The sequence below is a fragment of the Stegostoma tigrinum genome, chromosome 5 (genome assembly GCF_030684315.1).
Source record: "Stegostoma tigrinum isolate sSteTig4 chromosome 5, sSteTig4.hap1, whole genome shotgun sequence".
Classification (NCBI taxonomy): domain Eukaryota; kingdom Metazoa; phylum Chordata; class Chondrichthyes; order Orectolobiformes; family Stegostomatidae; genus Stegostoma; species Stegostoma tigrinum.
The window spans coordinates 37,907,057-37,920,596 of NC_081358.1; the positions used below are offsets into that span (position 1 = coordinate 37,907,057).

At 40.7% G+C, this 13,540-nt stretch overlaps 1 protein-coding gene across 6 annotated transcripts in view; it reads left to right on the top strand.

Moving 5' to 3' along the window:
* col14a1a (collagen, type XIV, alpha 1a) overlaps window positions 1-13,540 on the top strand; it is a 222,218-nt gene that overhangs the window by 146,285 nt on the left and 62,393 nt on the right. For all 6 annotated transcript variants that reach the window (XM_048528630.2, XM_059645936.1, XM_059645937.1 and 3 more), the window contains 5 exons: window positions 715-789; window positions 1,572-1,711; window positions 4,323-4,446; window positions 10,604-10,747; window positions 12,022-12,186. In XM_048528630.2, coding sequence (XP_048384587.1) covers window positions 715-789; window positions 1,572-1,711; window positions 4,323-4,446; window positions 10,604-10,747; window positions 12,022-12,186 — 648 coding nt within the window. The remainder of the gene's footprint in view (window positions 1-714; window positions 790-1,571; window positions 1,712-4,322; window positions 4,447-10,603; window positions 10,748-12,021; window positions 12,187-13,540) is intronic.

Here is a 13,540-nt window from a genome sequence, read left to right on the forward strand (position 1 = left end):
TTCACCTCCATTGCACAGTCTGGTTTCTCTAATTGTTGCGTGCAGTTGAATTACTTCTTTGATGTGGTATCAAAAGCTGTTTTTTAAATCTAAGTGCTTGTAAAGCACACATTGTTCATCATGAACAAGCATTCCCATTTCCTCAGGGAGCTTCCCTAAATTTTAGCTGCCCCTATTCTAACTCACACAAAGTCTCATTGATGAATTGCTGTTGTCTTCCTTGATCTACATCGGTTCCCGATTAAGCAATGCCTTGATTTTAACATTCATTCTTGCGTTTAAACTCCTCCAGAGCCTTACCCTTCCAACTTCTGTAATTTTCTCCAGCCCCATTTCCTTCTGGATACCTGTATGCTCTTTCAATTCCATCCTCTTGCACAGCCCGCATTTAACCATCTCACTATGTCTTAGGTTCCCTGGTCCAGAGCTGTAGAATTCCCTCCATAATTGCTGCACATCTTGCTCTACACCTCCTTCTTTAAGATGGTCCTTAAAACCAACTCCTTCATCCATGTTTTTGGTGACCTGTGGTATTACTTTCTCATGAGATTTGTGGTAAATTTTTGTCTGATGATACTCCTATGAGATACCTGAGCATGTTCCACACTGAAAGGACCTATGCAAATGCATGTTGTTAAGCAGAATGTTCTGTGAGGGTATTATGTCTGTGTGGAAAAGTGGCTTTGACTGCAATGTGCCTTTCTTTCCTTTAAGCTCCGGTTCCGACCCAGCCACCTGCACCTCTTGCAACTACAACCCCATTACCTACAATTCCTCCTGCCCGGGAAGGTAAGGCATTTGTGTTACAATTCAAATCCTTGGTTTGGGGAGTACAGTTATTTATATAGCTCAGTATTTTTGTTCCAGTCGAGATTAGCCTTCACACATGGTTGAGGATACTTTTACCATTCCACTCTATATCTTGCACTGTGTCTTCTTTACAGAATATCCAGCACCTCTGTTCAAACAACTTTAATTGGTTTTGTTAGTTATTAGTCATGCTAATCATTACAGCTATGGTGTAGAACAGGATTAAGGGGTGATTGGATTAGGGGGATTTGAGCTGTTTAAAGGGTTTGTTAGCATAGGTAGTGAGAAACTATTTCCTCTTAAGGAGAGATGTAACTTTAAAATCTTTAGAATTAGAACTGGGTTACAGAGGTGATGTCAGGAAGCCTTGGTCATACAGCAGGGCAGTGCAAATAGAACATAGAACATAGAACATAAAACATTACAGCACAGTACAGGCCCTTCGGCCCTCAATGTTGTGCCGACCTGTCATACCGATCTCAAGCCCATCTAACCTACAAATCCGGAATCCAAACCTACCAAAGTGGGTCAGTTGGTAAAATTCCAAACTGAGGTTGACCATTTTTTATTATGTAAGGGTATCAAGTGTTAGATAACCAAAGCTGCTCCAAAGACACAGACCGGCTGAATGAATAGGCAGGTCCATGGATGAAAGGTATCTCTGATGTTCTTATATCCTTCCTATTTCTGTGGGAACTCACTGTGAGAAGCAGCTTTCAGTTGTTTTTGGTAACAATTCATTCTTTGTCTTCTTCCTCCAGTTTGTAAAGCTGCCAGAGCGAACTTGGTGTTTCTTGTGGATGGGTCATGGAGCATCGGTGATGACAATTTTGTCAAGATCATCGGCTTCCTGTACAATACGATTGGTGCTCTGGACAAGATTGGCCCCGAGGGAACTCAGGTAAGCACTAGAAAAGAAGTAGGGTCCGGCATGTATAAATTCAGAATCAGTGCCATATTGGATCGTTCTCTGGTTCTGTCTGCTGATTGGAATATGATCGGATTTATGTGTCATTTTTTGTGTCAGCTGCCTTATGCCATAGCAAGACCAGACTTCAAATTCAAAATTGTTAAAGCACAGAGAGAGCACACTCAGTCCATTGTGACTGTGTTGGCTGTTTGTAAGAACTATTTGATTAGTCCTAGTCAATCCCTCCTTCCCCATCGCCCTGCATTTTCCTTTTTCTCTTCTAGCAATGATATAGTTTCCTTTTGAAAGTTACAATCGAATCTGTTTGTAATTCCCCTTCAGGCAGCATGTTCCAGATCACAGTAACTCATGAGAAATAAATCCTCTTCCCTCCTTTGGTTCTCATGACAATTTGATAAATTGGCGTTGTCTGATTATTCATCCTGCTACCAGTAGTAACCATCTTTCGCCATTTATTCTCTCAATGCCCTTCATTACTGTGAACACATTAATGAAATCTTTCACGGCTGTAGGGTGACCAATCTCAGCTTCTCCAGTGTCTCTCAACCCTTTTCACTAAATCTGCTCAGCACCCTCTCCAAGACTGAGGCAGTCTCCCTAAAGCATGATGACCAGACTTACACACCATACTGTAGCCTGAGGCTTGTTTTATAATCGATGAAGGTCAAGCAGAATCTTTATTGCAAATTCTTTAGAGAACCCATTGATACCTAACACACTAATACCAAACATGTGACAATTCTAACTCTCGCACACACATACAAACACAGCGTTGGGAGCAGGAATTCACTATTTGCCCCTTCAGCCTACTCTGCCATTTACTAAGATCATGGCTGTCCTGATTGTACCCTCAACATTCCCACCTACCCCAATACCATTTACCCCTCTGCTTACTTAGAATTTATCCATGTCTACCTTAAAAAAAAATTCAGCCCGTTCACCTCCCAAAGGGAGTGTTCCAGGATTTGCAACACTTTCTTAAATGAATGACTCCCTATTCTTAAAAAAAGCCCCCTATTTCTAGGTTCTCCCACAAGAAGGAGCGTCCTTTCTATATGTACTCTGTAAAAACCCTTCAGGACCTTCCGTGTTTCAGTCAAGTCACTTCTTGCTTTTCGAAACTCCAGTGCATACAAGCTTAGCCTGTCCAAGTTTTCCTCATAAAGCAACCCACCCATTCTAAATATGAGTACAATAAACCTTTTCTGAGCTATTTCTAAAGCATTTACACCCTTTCTTCAATAAAGAGGCCAGTACTGTACAAGTACTCCAATGTGGTCTTGCCAATACCCATGTAACTGAGGAATAACCTCCCTACTTAGGCATAAAACTCCAGTGGCAAGAAAACAGTAACATTCTTAATTACTTGTTGATTCTGCATATGATTCACGCGTTGAATACGTTTTGAAAAAATGGACACTTTCACAAACTTTTACACCCAACACATACATCCTCCATTGGTGGAATGTGATAGAGGAGAAAAATCACCAGTTATTAACTTAAAAGGAGTTTAGACACACAAGGGAAAAAGGAGTAAAAGATTTGTTGATGAGGGTGTAAAGAGGATTTATGTGAAGCACAAGCTGAATGGCCTGTTTCAGGAGTTCAAATTCTGTACTCCATATATTATTCCATGTGAGAAAGTGATTGTCCTGAAGCTAACAGAGACAAAAATTTCTGACTCTAAACTGAGTAGTACTATATGGGAATTTGCATGTTTAAATTCGGCATTAACTATCCTCAGTGCACTTTTAAACTGTCAGCCTTTTGAACGAGTGCTAACCTCAATATCTCATTCGTGTAGACATTATACAGAAGAATGTGCACCTCATATAAAGCTTTACCCTAGTGTCCCTTTGACATTAGGAAATTGGTCTTTGCTTTTGCACACATTTCAAGTGTACTCAACATGAAATTCAATTCTGTGAAATTGACCTTGTAACTCTCTTTGCAAATTCACTTCAATGCATTAACTAAAAGTTTTAGGGAGAACTATTTCACATTAACTATAAACAGAAAATGCTGGAACTACCCCATATTTCAGCCAGCATTTGGAAAGACAGAGACAGGCAGAGAAACTGAGTTAATGCATTTCTCTACAGAGGTTGCTGGACCGAGTGAATACTTTCAGCACATTCTGTTTTTATTTCAGATCTTCAGCATCCAAAAGTATTTTGCTTTCCTGTTTTAGATTTATATGTGCTTCACCTTTCAGTTTTCTCATTTATTGGTTCCCTTGCGTGGCTGAAGAAATATTTAAGCAACCAGTTCATGTGTAGACCCTTTTCCTGAAGAAGGGTCTAGGCTCAAAACGTCAGCCTTCCTGCTTCTCTGATGCTGCTTGGCCTGCTGATTTCATCCAGCTCTACACCTTGTTAACTCAGATTCTACAGCATCGGCAGTTCCTACTATCTCTGACCCTCTGGGATTGTTCCTTTCCGCCTTCCAGCTTCTGCACTGCGCCTTGTTCCAGATAGCCCATCAACATTGAGAAATGTTCATGCGTGCAATTCATTGTAAATTGGAATGTAACAAGTGGTTAGATGGTTTACCAATCTGATATTTATTTGAAACGGAACAGGTTGCAATTGTGCAGTTCAGCGATGATCCCAGAACAGAATTTCACCTCAACTCGTACAATGACAAAGAGAATCTCCTCAATGCTGTCCAACGTATTAGATACAAAGGTGGAAATACCAAGACAGGTACAGAAAAATATTGTTTAGCATGAAATCAGAGCAATCACAGTGCGAGAGATAAGTAACTGCATTGGTTCCATTTCAATGCTGATATAAAACTTAAGTTATTTACTGTAGTTTCATTTCTGTCTACCCTCCCCATATCCTTTCATTATAATGTCCCTTTTCAAATGGTCAACCCTGTTCTGTTTCATATGGTGTTTCATTGTCAGTCTAACTTTCCTGTGTGGCGAGGGTAGATGTTCTAACTTATTCTTGTGTTTCCATGGTGTTAATCTCTGTTAACTAACTACAGTTGCAAGTCACATTTCACTTCTATGACATCTATCTACAAAAACAATTTTTAAATGACCTTCATTATTCTTAACAACGCCAACTGTGTTTCTCACCATGATGAATGGCTGAGTTAACTGGGCACATAGTCACTGAAGTTTATAATGATCAGAGGTGATCTTATTGAGACATGTAAGATTCTGAAGGGATTTAACACGGGAGAGATAGATTTTTTTCACTGTTCAGGGTATCTAAAACACTGGAAGTAGTCCCAGGATAAGCGGACAATCATTTAAGATTGAAATGAAAATAAATTACTTCAGTCATAGGGTTGTGAATCTTTAAACTGATCTATCCCAAAAGAATGTGGATGCTCCATCAGTGAATAGTTTTAAGGTTGTGATAGATTTAGGAATTGATTGGTATGGAGAGTGGTTGGGAAACTGCAGTTGATGCCCAAGATCAGCCATGATCATGTTGAATGGCAGAGCAGGCTCACTGTGTATTATGGTCCACTACTCCCACCTATTTCTTGTGCCATGGTGAACATTCAGCATCAACTATGGTGACAGTGGAAGAAAAGTGATTGAAAGAAATAGCTTTCATTTCTATTGTGCTGTTCATAGCCTCAAAGCATTTCCAGCCAATGAGATACCTTGTTGAAGTGTAACCACTATTATAATTTAGGAAGCATGTCATACGATTTGAGTAGAACACAATCTCACAAACAACAATGATCTGATAATCTGCTTTTAGTGATGGTGACTGAGGGATATTATTGACCAGGGCACCACGGACAGCTCATATACTCTTCAACATTGTTGCCATGAGATCTTGTAAATCTTGAAAGTATCCAGCACAGGGCAGGGCCATTTTATCTATCATGCCTCTGCTGGCTGTCTGAAAGAACTGTCTAATTTGTCACATTCTTTGTTCCCATTTTCCCACTTAGCCCTAAAGTTTTGACCTTTTTTTTAGGCACTGAGCCTGTTTTGACTCAACACAATAGGTGACAGCCGTTCTGTAGCTCACTTCACAGGGCAATGCCCTGTCTAATCAGAGCTAACAAGCTGCTTAAAAATTTATACAAAGCCTGCCACTTAACTGTCAATTTTCATTTAATGGGTGCATTCTCTATGGCAACCTATACTGATCAGTGTGCACTTGCAAATTAATCAGTACTTTCCTTACTTGCAGCATAAATATGGACTTTCCCCTTGAATTGGTATTCTTGCAAATTGTCCTGCTAAGCGCAAGGCAAAAAGCTTTGGCAAAACGTATCTTTTTTAACAGTGCTTAAGCTCTGTCCACTCAGACCACCATAAATCATTATCCAATTTCCACTGGAAAGTTGCAGTTGAATCTGCTTCTATCTCCCTTTTAGGTAGCACATTCTGGATGACAGAAACTCTGTGCATGAGAAAACAACCATTCTCCTCCCCTCCCTGAGATATTTATTCAAGTCCTTGACCTCTTGTCAATGGAAGGAGTACAATAATCTGAAAGGGCAGGCAGGCTCACAATTTAGTTCCTCACCCGAAAGACAGCTTCTCAAAATGCACCCACCTACAGCATCTCTGCCGGCAGATAATATTTGGAGAGATTTAACAGCTGTTTATCATTCCATTATATCTATAAACACTTCTATTGTTGAATTTAACAGCAGTCAATACGGGTGGGATCCTGTATAATGATGCCTAGGCTATGTGGGATTTTGCAAGAAAATTATGCCTGTATATAAACAAAGTCTGTGTAGCGAGCAGAGTATGGATTCTGTTGCATTGTAATCCTGCAGGACTTTGAAAGGGAGCAAAATAAAATTACATTGAATTTAGAAATGAAAATATCTTACATATAGCAAAACCAATTAGACTTTACTGTTTATTTTTCTCTAATTAAATGGACTGCAAGGTTTTCATTTTGTTGAGTAAAACTCAATACAAAACTTGAAACGGGCCTCACATTACATGGTGGAGTGCATCTTACCTGATACCAGGTCCCCTTCATCTATCACACCCGTACTCGCTGACTAATGTTAGCTCCTGTTACCCACTGCCTCCATTTTAAAATTCATGTTCTTGTTTTCAATTCACTCTTGGGTTTTGCCCTTTCCTCTTTTCCTACACACCTCCAAATTACCTCTGCTTCTCTAATTATGGTCTTTTGTCTATCTTCAATTTTAATTGTTCATCATTGGTTGCTATGATCCAGAGTTCTGAAATACTCTCCTTACACTTCTCCGCCTCTTTTATCTCACTCACCTCCTTTAACACCCTGAATAAATCTTTGACCATGCCTTTCATAATCTGGCTTTGTATCTCCTCATGTGGCACAGTATTATAGTGCTCCTATTGGGTTACTGTGCTCCTATAAAGCATCTTGGGACATTTTATTATGTTAGAGTCACAGTATAAATGCAAGGTGTTTGTAATTAATTCCTTCTGTTAATTAATGCTGTTTTGTCTGATGTATTCAATAGACAATGTAATGGTGAAAAGGTTAAAAGTATTCATTGAGATGAAATGGTTAAAAGATGACTGCTGACTAGTTAAGAAGAGAGAATTGAATTATAATTCACAGAGAGAGAGAGAGAGAGAGAGAGAGAAAGAGAAAGAGAAATCACATGCTCCAGAAGAGACAATCATTTATTATTAGGACACCTATTTCCTTTCTCAAGTCACAAATTTCCTGTTGAAATAAAACATGGTAATGATGTTGCAAAACTTCAGATGTAATCATATTTGCTGACGTACTTCATCACCTTTATACAGCCAGATTGGGAAACATGAGAATTAAATCACATTTGGAGGGAAATGCAACTTTGTAATAATGACTAAAAAAGTTGAATGAGAAATTAAGTTAATTTGACCCATTCTTTACTTGTGCATAGTTTCCATGGCTTGGTAAATTTCAGTGGATAAATGGTAAAGAATTTAAGAAAATGAAATTTGAGTAGGACATACGGCCCCTAAAGCCTGCTCGACCATTCAATAGAAATAAAGCAATCTTGCAGGATCCCTACACTGTGGAAGCAGGCCATTTGGGCCATCAAATCCATACCAACTCTCCAAAGAACATTCCACCCAGACCTACCCTCTCCCTTTTACCCTGCTTTTCCTGTGGCTAATCCACCTAGCCTGCACACCCCTGGACACTACGGGCAATTTAGCACAGTCAATCTACCTAACGTGCAAACCTTTGGACTAGAGGAGGAAACCCTTGCAGACATGTGGAAAATGCGTAAACTCCACACAGACAATTGTCTGAGGTCAGAATCAAACCTGGGTCCCTGAAGCTGTGAGGCAGCAGTGCTAACCACTGAGTCACTGTGCCACCCGTCTTCAACTCTACTTTCCCATCTCATTCCCATTTTCCTTGTTTCCTTTAATATCCAATAAATTATAGATCCATTTATTAAATATACTCAGTGACTGAGAATCCACAGCTCCCTGAAATGGATGCATGCTGTGAAGAAATTTCTCCCCATCTCAGCCACATTTACTGCCGTCAGTTCTAGATTCTCCAACTGGGGAAACAGCCTCTCTGCATCTATCCAAGCAGTCTAATTGCCTTCTATTTTTCAACAAGATCACCTCTCATCCTTCTAACTTCAGAAGGTATGAGCCCATTTTACACAGTCTGTCCTCATGAGACAATCCTGTCATCTCAGCACCTGAACCTTTCTTGCACATCCCTTGGAACATATATCCTTTAAGTAGCGAAACCAACACTACACTGTATCTGGTATGGCCTCACCAAAATCCTGTATACCAAACCAAGATTTAGTTGGTGGATGTTCTTTTGCCCATTTACTTGCCTTTGTCTATTATTTAAATCATAAAATTTAAATCAAAGCTGTTAAAGTTGATAGAACCTAGGTGGGCAATTGGAATAAGGATGCAGGTTGACTGTGATCTATTTGGATGGGGAAGCATGCTCAGGAGGTTGAATGGCCTCCTCCTAATCCTGAGCTCATTGATCATACATCATAGATCATAGAATCCCTACAGCATGGAAACAGGCCCTTCAGCCCCACAAGTCTACACTGACCCTCAGAGCATCCCACTCAGACCCATTGCCCTGTACTCCAGCTACACATCCCTGAACAATATGGGGTAATTTAGAACATAGAACATAGAAAAGTACAGCACAGTACAGGCCCTTTGGCCCATGATGTTGTGCCGTGGAATAATCCTAATCCAAAAATAAAATAACCTAACCTACATTCCCCTCAATTCACTGCTGTCCATGTGCATGTCCAGCAGTCGCTTAATTGTCACTAATGACTCCGCTTCCACGACCACCACTGGCAAAGTATTCCATGTGCTCACAACTCTCTGGGTGAAGAACCTCCCTCTGACGTCTCCTCTATACCTTCCTCCTAACACGTTAAAACAATGACCCCTCGTGGCAGTCAATCCTGCCCTGGGGAAAAGTCTCTGGCTATTGACTCTATCCATGCCTCTCATTACCTTGTACACCTCGATCAGGTCACCTCTCTTCCTCCTTCTCTCCAGACAGAAAAGTCCGAGCTTGGTCACCCTCTCCTCGTAAGACAAGCCCTCCAGTCCAGGCAGCTTCCTAGTAAACCTCCTTTGTACCCTCTCCAAAGCCTCCACATCTTTCCCATAATAGGGCGACCAGAACTGGACACAATATTCCAAGTGTGGTCTCACCAGGGTTTTGTAGAGCTGCAGCAAAACCTCGCGGCTCTTAAATTTGATCCCCCTGTTAATGAAAGCCAAAACACCATATGCTTTCTTAACAACCTTATCCACTTGGGTGGCAACTTTGAGGGAGCTATGCACTTGAGCACCAAGATCCCGCTGTTCCTCCACACTGCCGAGAATCCTGCCTTTAACCCTATATTCAGCATTTAAGTTCGACCTTCCAAAATGCATCACTTCGCATTTATCCAGGTTGAACTCCATCTGCCATTTCTCAGCACAGCCCAGCATACTGTCAAATGTCTCGCTGAAGCTTGCAATAGCCCTTGATACTATCAGCGGCACCTCCAACCTTTGTGTCATCAGCAAACATACTAACCCACCCCTCAATCTCCTCATCCAAGTCATTTATAAAAACTACAAAGAGCAGAGGCCCAAGAACAGCGCCCTGTGGGACACGACTCAGCACTGACCTGCAGACCGAATACTTACCATCTACAACCACTCTCTGCCTCCACTTGGCATGGCCAATCCACCTAGCGTGTACATCTTTAGACTGTGGGAGGAAATGGGAGCACCCGGACAAAACCCACACAAATACGGGTAAATGTGCAAACTCCACACAGACAGGAGTTCCATGTATTTCCAATATCTTCCTGCAAAATGATGAGATCAAGCACCAGGTTTTCATATTTCAGCATTTCCAACCATTGACTCTAGGAAATGGGGCAGTAGCCAAACGATATGTGCCAGCAGTAAGCACAGCCAATTGACTTCTCAAATTATACATCAAGTGCTTTTACTGTGTCCTTTCAAGTTGTTGCCAACAATCCCACAGTGTGTCAGTCCTCCTGTCCACATTTAAATGAGAATACTTCATTATGATTTTCATGTAGCAGTGCACAGCAATGAAAGAATTGGATACTCCAACTTAGTAAGGGCAACATACTCTTTCCTCACTTAGCTTGCACTCAAGATATACCAAGTACTCATATTTGCATTAAAGTAATTCTTCTGATAACTTTGGTGTTAAGTATATGGAACTGAAGGATACAGGATAAAGAGAATAAAAGCTCACAGACAAGTTGTGCATTTTGTTCTGTTCATGTATAGATCAATCCATTGTGCATTTGGACATTTTAAGATTTTGACTCTCTTACTAATGCTTGTCATTTGATTTCTACCCTCATTCATTTGCTGTATGCTTTTTTTTTAATTCTCAGGCAGGGCTATCAAACATGCCAAGGATACTATCTTTACCGTTGAGGCAGGACTACAGAAGGGCATTCCCAGAGTTCTGGTGGTAATTACGGATGGTCGATCGCAAGATGACATTGACAAGATTTCCAAAGAGATGCAGATTGATGGTAATGGAGTAAAGTAGTTCTAGAAACCCACAAAAGATGCATCACTCTATCCTAATCTTCACTGTGTGGACACTTAGTGATAAGAACTGTGCCTGTTTGGGCCTGGCTTCGTGATGAACTTGTTTGAGTGAAGGATGTTTTGAAGAATCTCATTGAGAAGTATAATATTCTTGGAGAGTTTGACAGGGCAGAGCTAGGAGGACATTTCTCCCCTGGTTGGAGAGTCTTGAACAAGGCATCATAGTCTGAGAATAAGGGGTTGGCCATTTAGGACTAATTTAGGGAAAATTCTCCTTATCAGGGTTGTAAATTTCTGGAATCCTTTACTCCAGAAAGCTATGGATGCTTAGTCATTGAGTGTACTAAAACCTGAGATCTGCAAATTTGTGAACATTATGGGACATGTAAATAAGGCAGGAAATTGGAGGTGATTTAAAAGATCACCAAGGATTTTATTGGATGGGTGGAACAGTTTTGAGGAGTCATTTAGTCTGCTGTGGTTCCTGTTTCTTATTTTAGGTGTGATCACAGAAAGAACATTTTCCAATGTCTTTCAACAATATCATGGGATCTGAGTGCTTGCAAATGGCTGGCAAGCCCTGGAGAAGAGCAAATTAAGATATGGTCTCATTAAAATACTTGAGGTTGTTAAAGGAATGGATGGGGTGGATAGAATGAAACACCTTTGCTCAAACAGTATAACAAAGCTGCTGAGAATCACAAATGAAAGAGAGGTAGGAAACAAGTTGTGACTGTTCAGTCAACATGAACCACAACCTAATTGTTAATTTACTTCTCATATGGAATGCAGTGTTGAGAGAGCGATGAGAACTCACTACTGTATCATAACAGGAAGTAGTTGAAGCAAAGAGTAAGGATACATTTAAGGGGAAGCTAGATAGGCATAAGAGCGAGAAAGCAATGGAGGCATTCACTCATAAAGTGAGATTAAAGGAGAGTGGGCTGAGGCTAGAAATGCTGGCATGAATCAGATGGGCTGAATAGTCCATTGCTGTCCAATCATTTTGCATGATTTCAGATAAAGACACTGCAAGCATCAACAAGATCCTTTAAAGCATCCAATAAGGGGATTAAAACTAAAATACTCTAACATTGCATTGTATGTGTTACATTGACACTGCTAATGTTGAAGGCATTCCCAAACAATGTCAATCACAAAGAGCAAGCTAAGTGCACATTAAGCATTTCTACAGTTCAGTATGGTCAGAAATATGTTGAACTGAAGCACACTGTCATATCTATTTCTGCTCCAGGTTACAGTATCTTTGCAGTGGGTGTTGCCGATGCTGATTACTCAGAGCTTATCAACATTGCAAATAAACCCAGTAACAGGCATGCGTTCTTTGTGGATGATTTTGATGCCTTCAAGAAGATAGAAGATGAGCTTGTTACCTTTGTCTGTGAGGCAGCGTCTGCAAGTGAGTCACAAAAAAATTAATCTTTCAGCCTTACAACAATTTTTGTTTATAATTAACATAGTGAAATGTCCCAAATTGCTACGCAGAAACTTTGTAAACAAAATTTGATGCCAAAACCCATTGGGAGATATCAGGTAAACTAACAAACGTTTTGCCAAAGAAATGCTTTCAATAAGCATAAAAGGAAGACCATGAGGTTGTTTTAAGCTGAGGCATACTGAGGTAAGAATGTGGATGACTGGCCTAGAGAGTGAAGCAATAGACAAGTCTCGAGGAAGGAAAGGTATAATCGATGTATGATTGATTTTACTTAAATTGTGTTTGTGCTGATAATTTGAAAACCCAGAGAGCCCTTTTACTAGTGCTATTGGCCTCAATGTTTCAAGGAATGTGCACCATGTCAGCTCATTTCCCATGACCCCTCCCTGACCAATATGGTGGACAGCAAGAACTGATTCTGTACTGGGTAGTGGTATAATTTGCCTGTGTTCATGCAATATTGGTCAGGAACAACCCTATAGGTATCCAAGTTATATGTCTAAAACTGGTGTGAGGCCCCTTGATGCCTATAAATAGAGGGTTGAATTCCTGTATAAGAAGGCACTCAGCAAATGGTCAGTTCCTTTGGCCAACCAGCCACGAAACCTGTGGATCCATGAATTGGGTCTACCAGTGACAAGGAGAATTACACTTAAATTACCAGCGCGCCGTGGGTTGGATGGAAAGGTGTGCAGGAGGACAAGGAGCTTCTCTTTATTGTTTCATAGAATTTGAGCATCGCTGTCCGACCCAGCATTTCTTGCACATCCTTGCACCTGTTATTGAACTGAGAGACTAACTATGCCATTTGAGCAGACAGTTAAGAGTGAACCACATTAGCTTGAGTTTAGAAATAGGCCAGACTGGGGAGGATGGCGGATTTCCTTGCATAAAGGACATTGATGGATTGTTACAACAATTAATGACAGTTGTTGTAGTTAAGACTACTGCGACTAGCTTTTGATGGCCACTGCATGTACCCCTCTCTCTCTCTCAGGATTTTCAAAAGTTTGCCCAGTACCTGAACAGTCCCAATATGCTGCCCCTCACCTGGTGGGCTGGCTGTGTGATGTTGAATGGTATTCACACACTGAGCAGAGGTTTAAGATAACTGTGGGCCCTCACCATCACTCTCATTAGCCACACTCTCCTTTCTCTAACTCACATTTGCCATTCCAGCTCTTAAACTAAGACAGCACACAAGTTTGCTTTATCCTTTCACTGTTCAACGTAATTTGATACTTCCAAAGAAAACTGACTGAATTACTTTCAATTTTTCTTGTGACAGAAGCCTAATTTGATCCAGATTTCACAA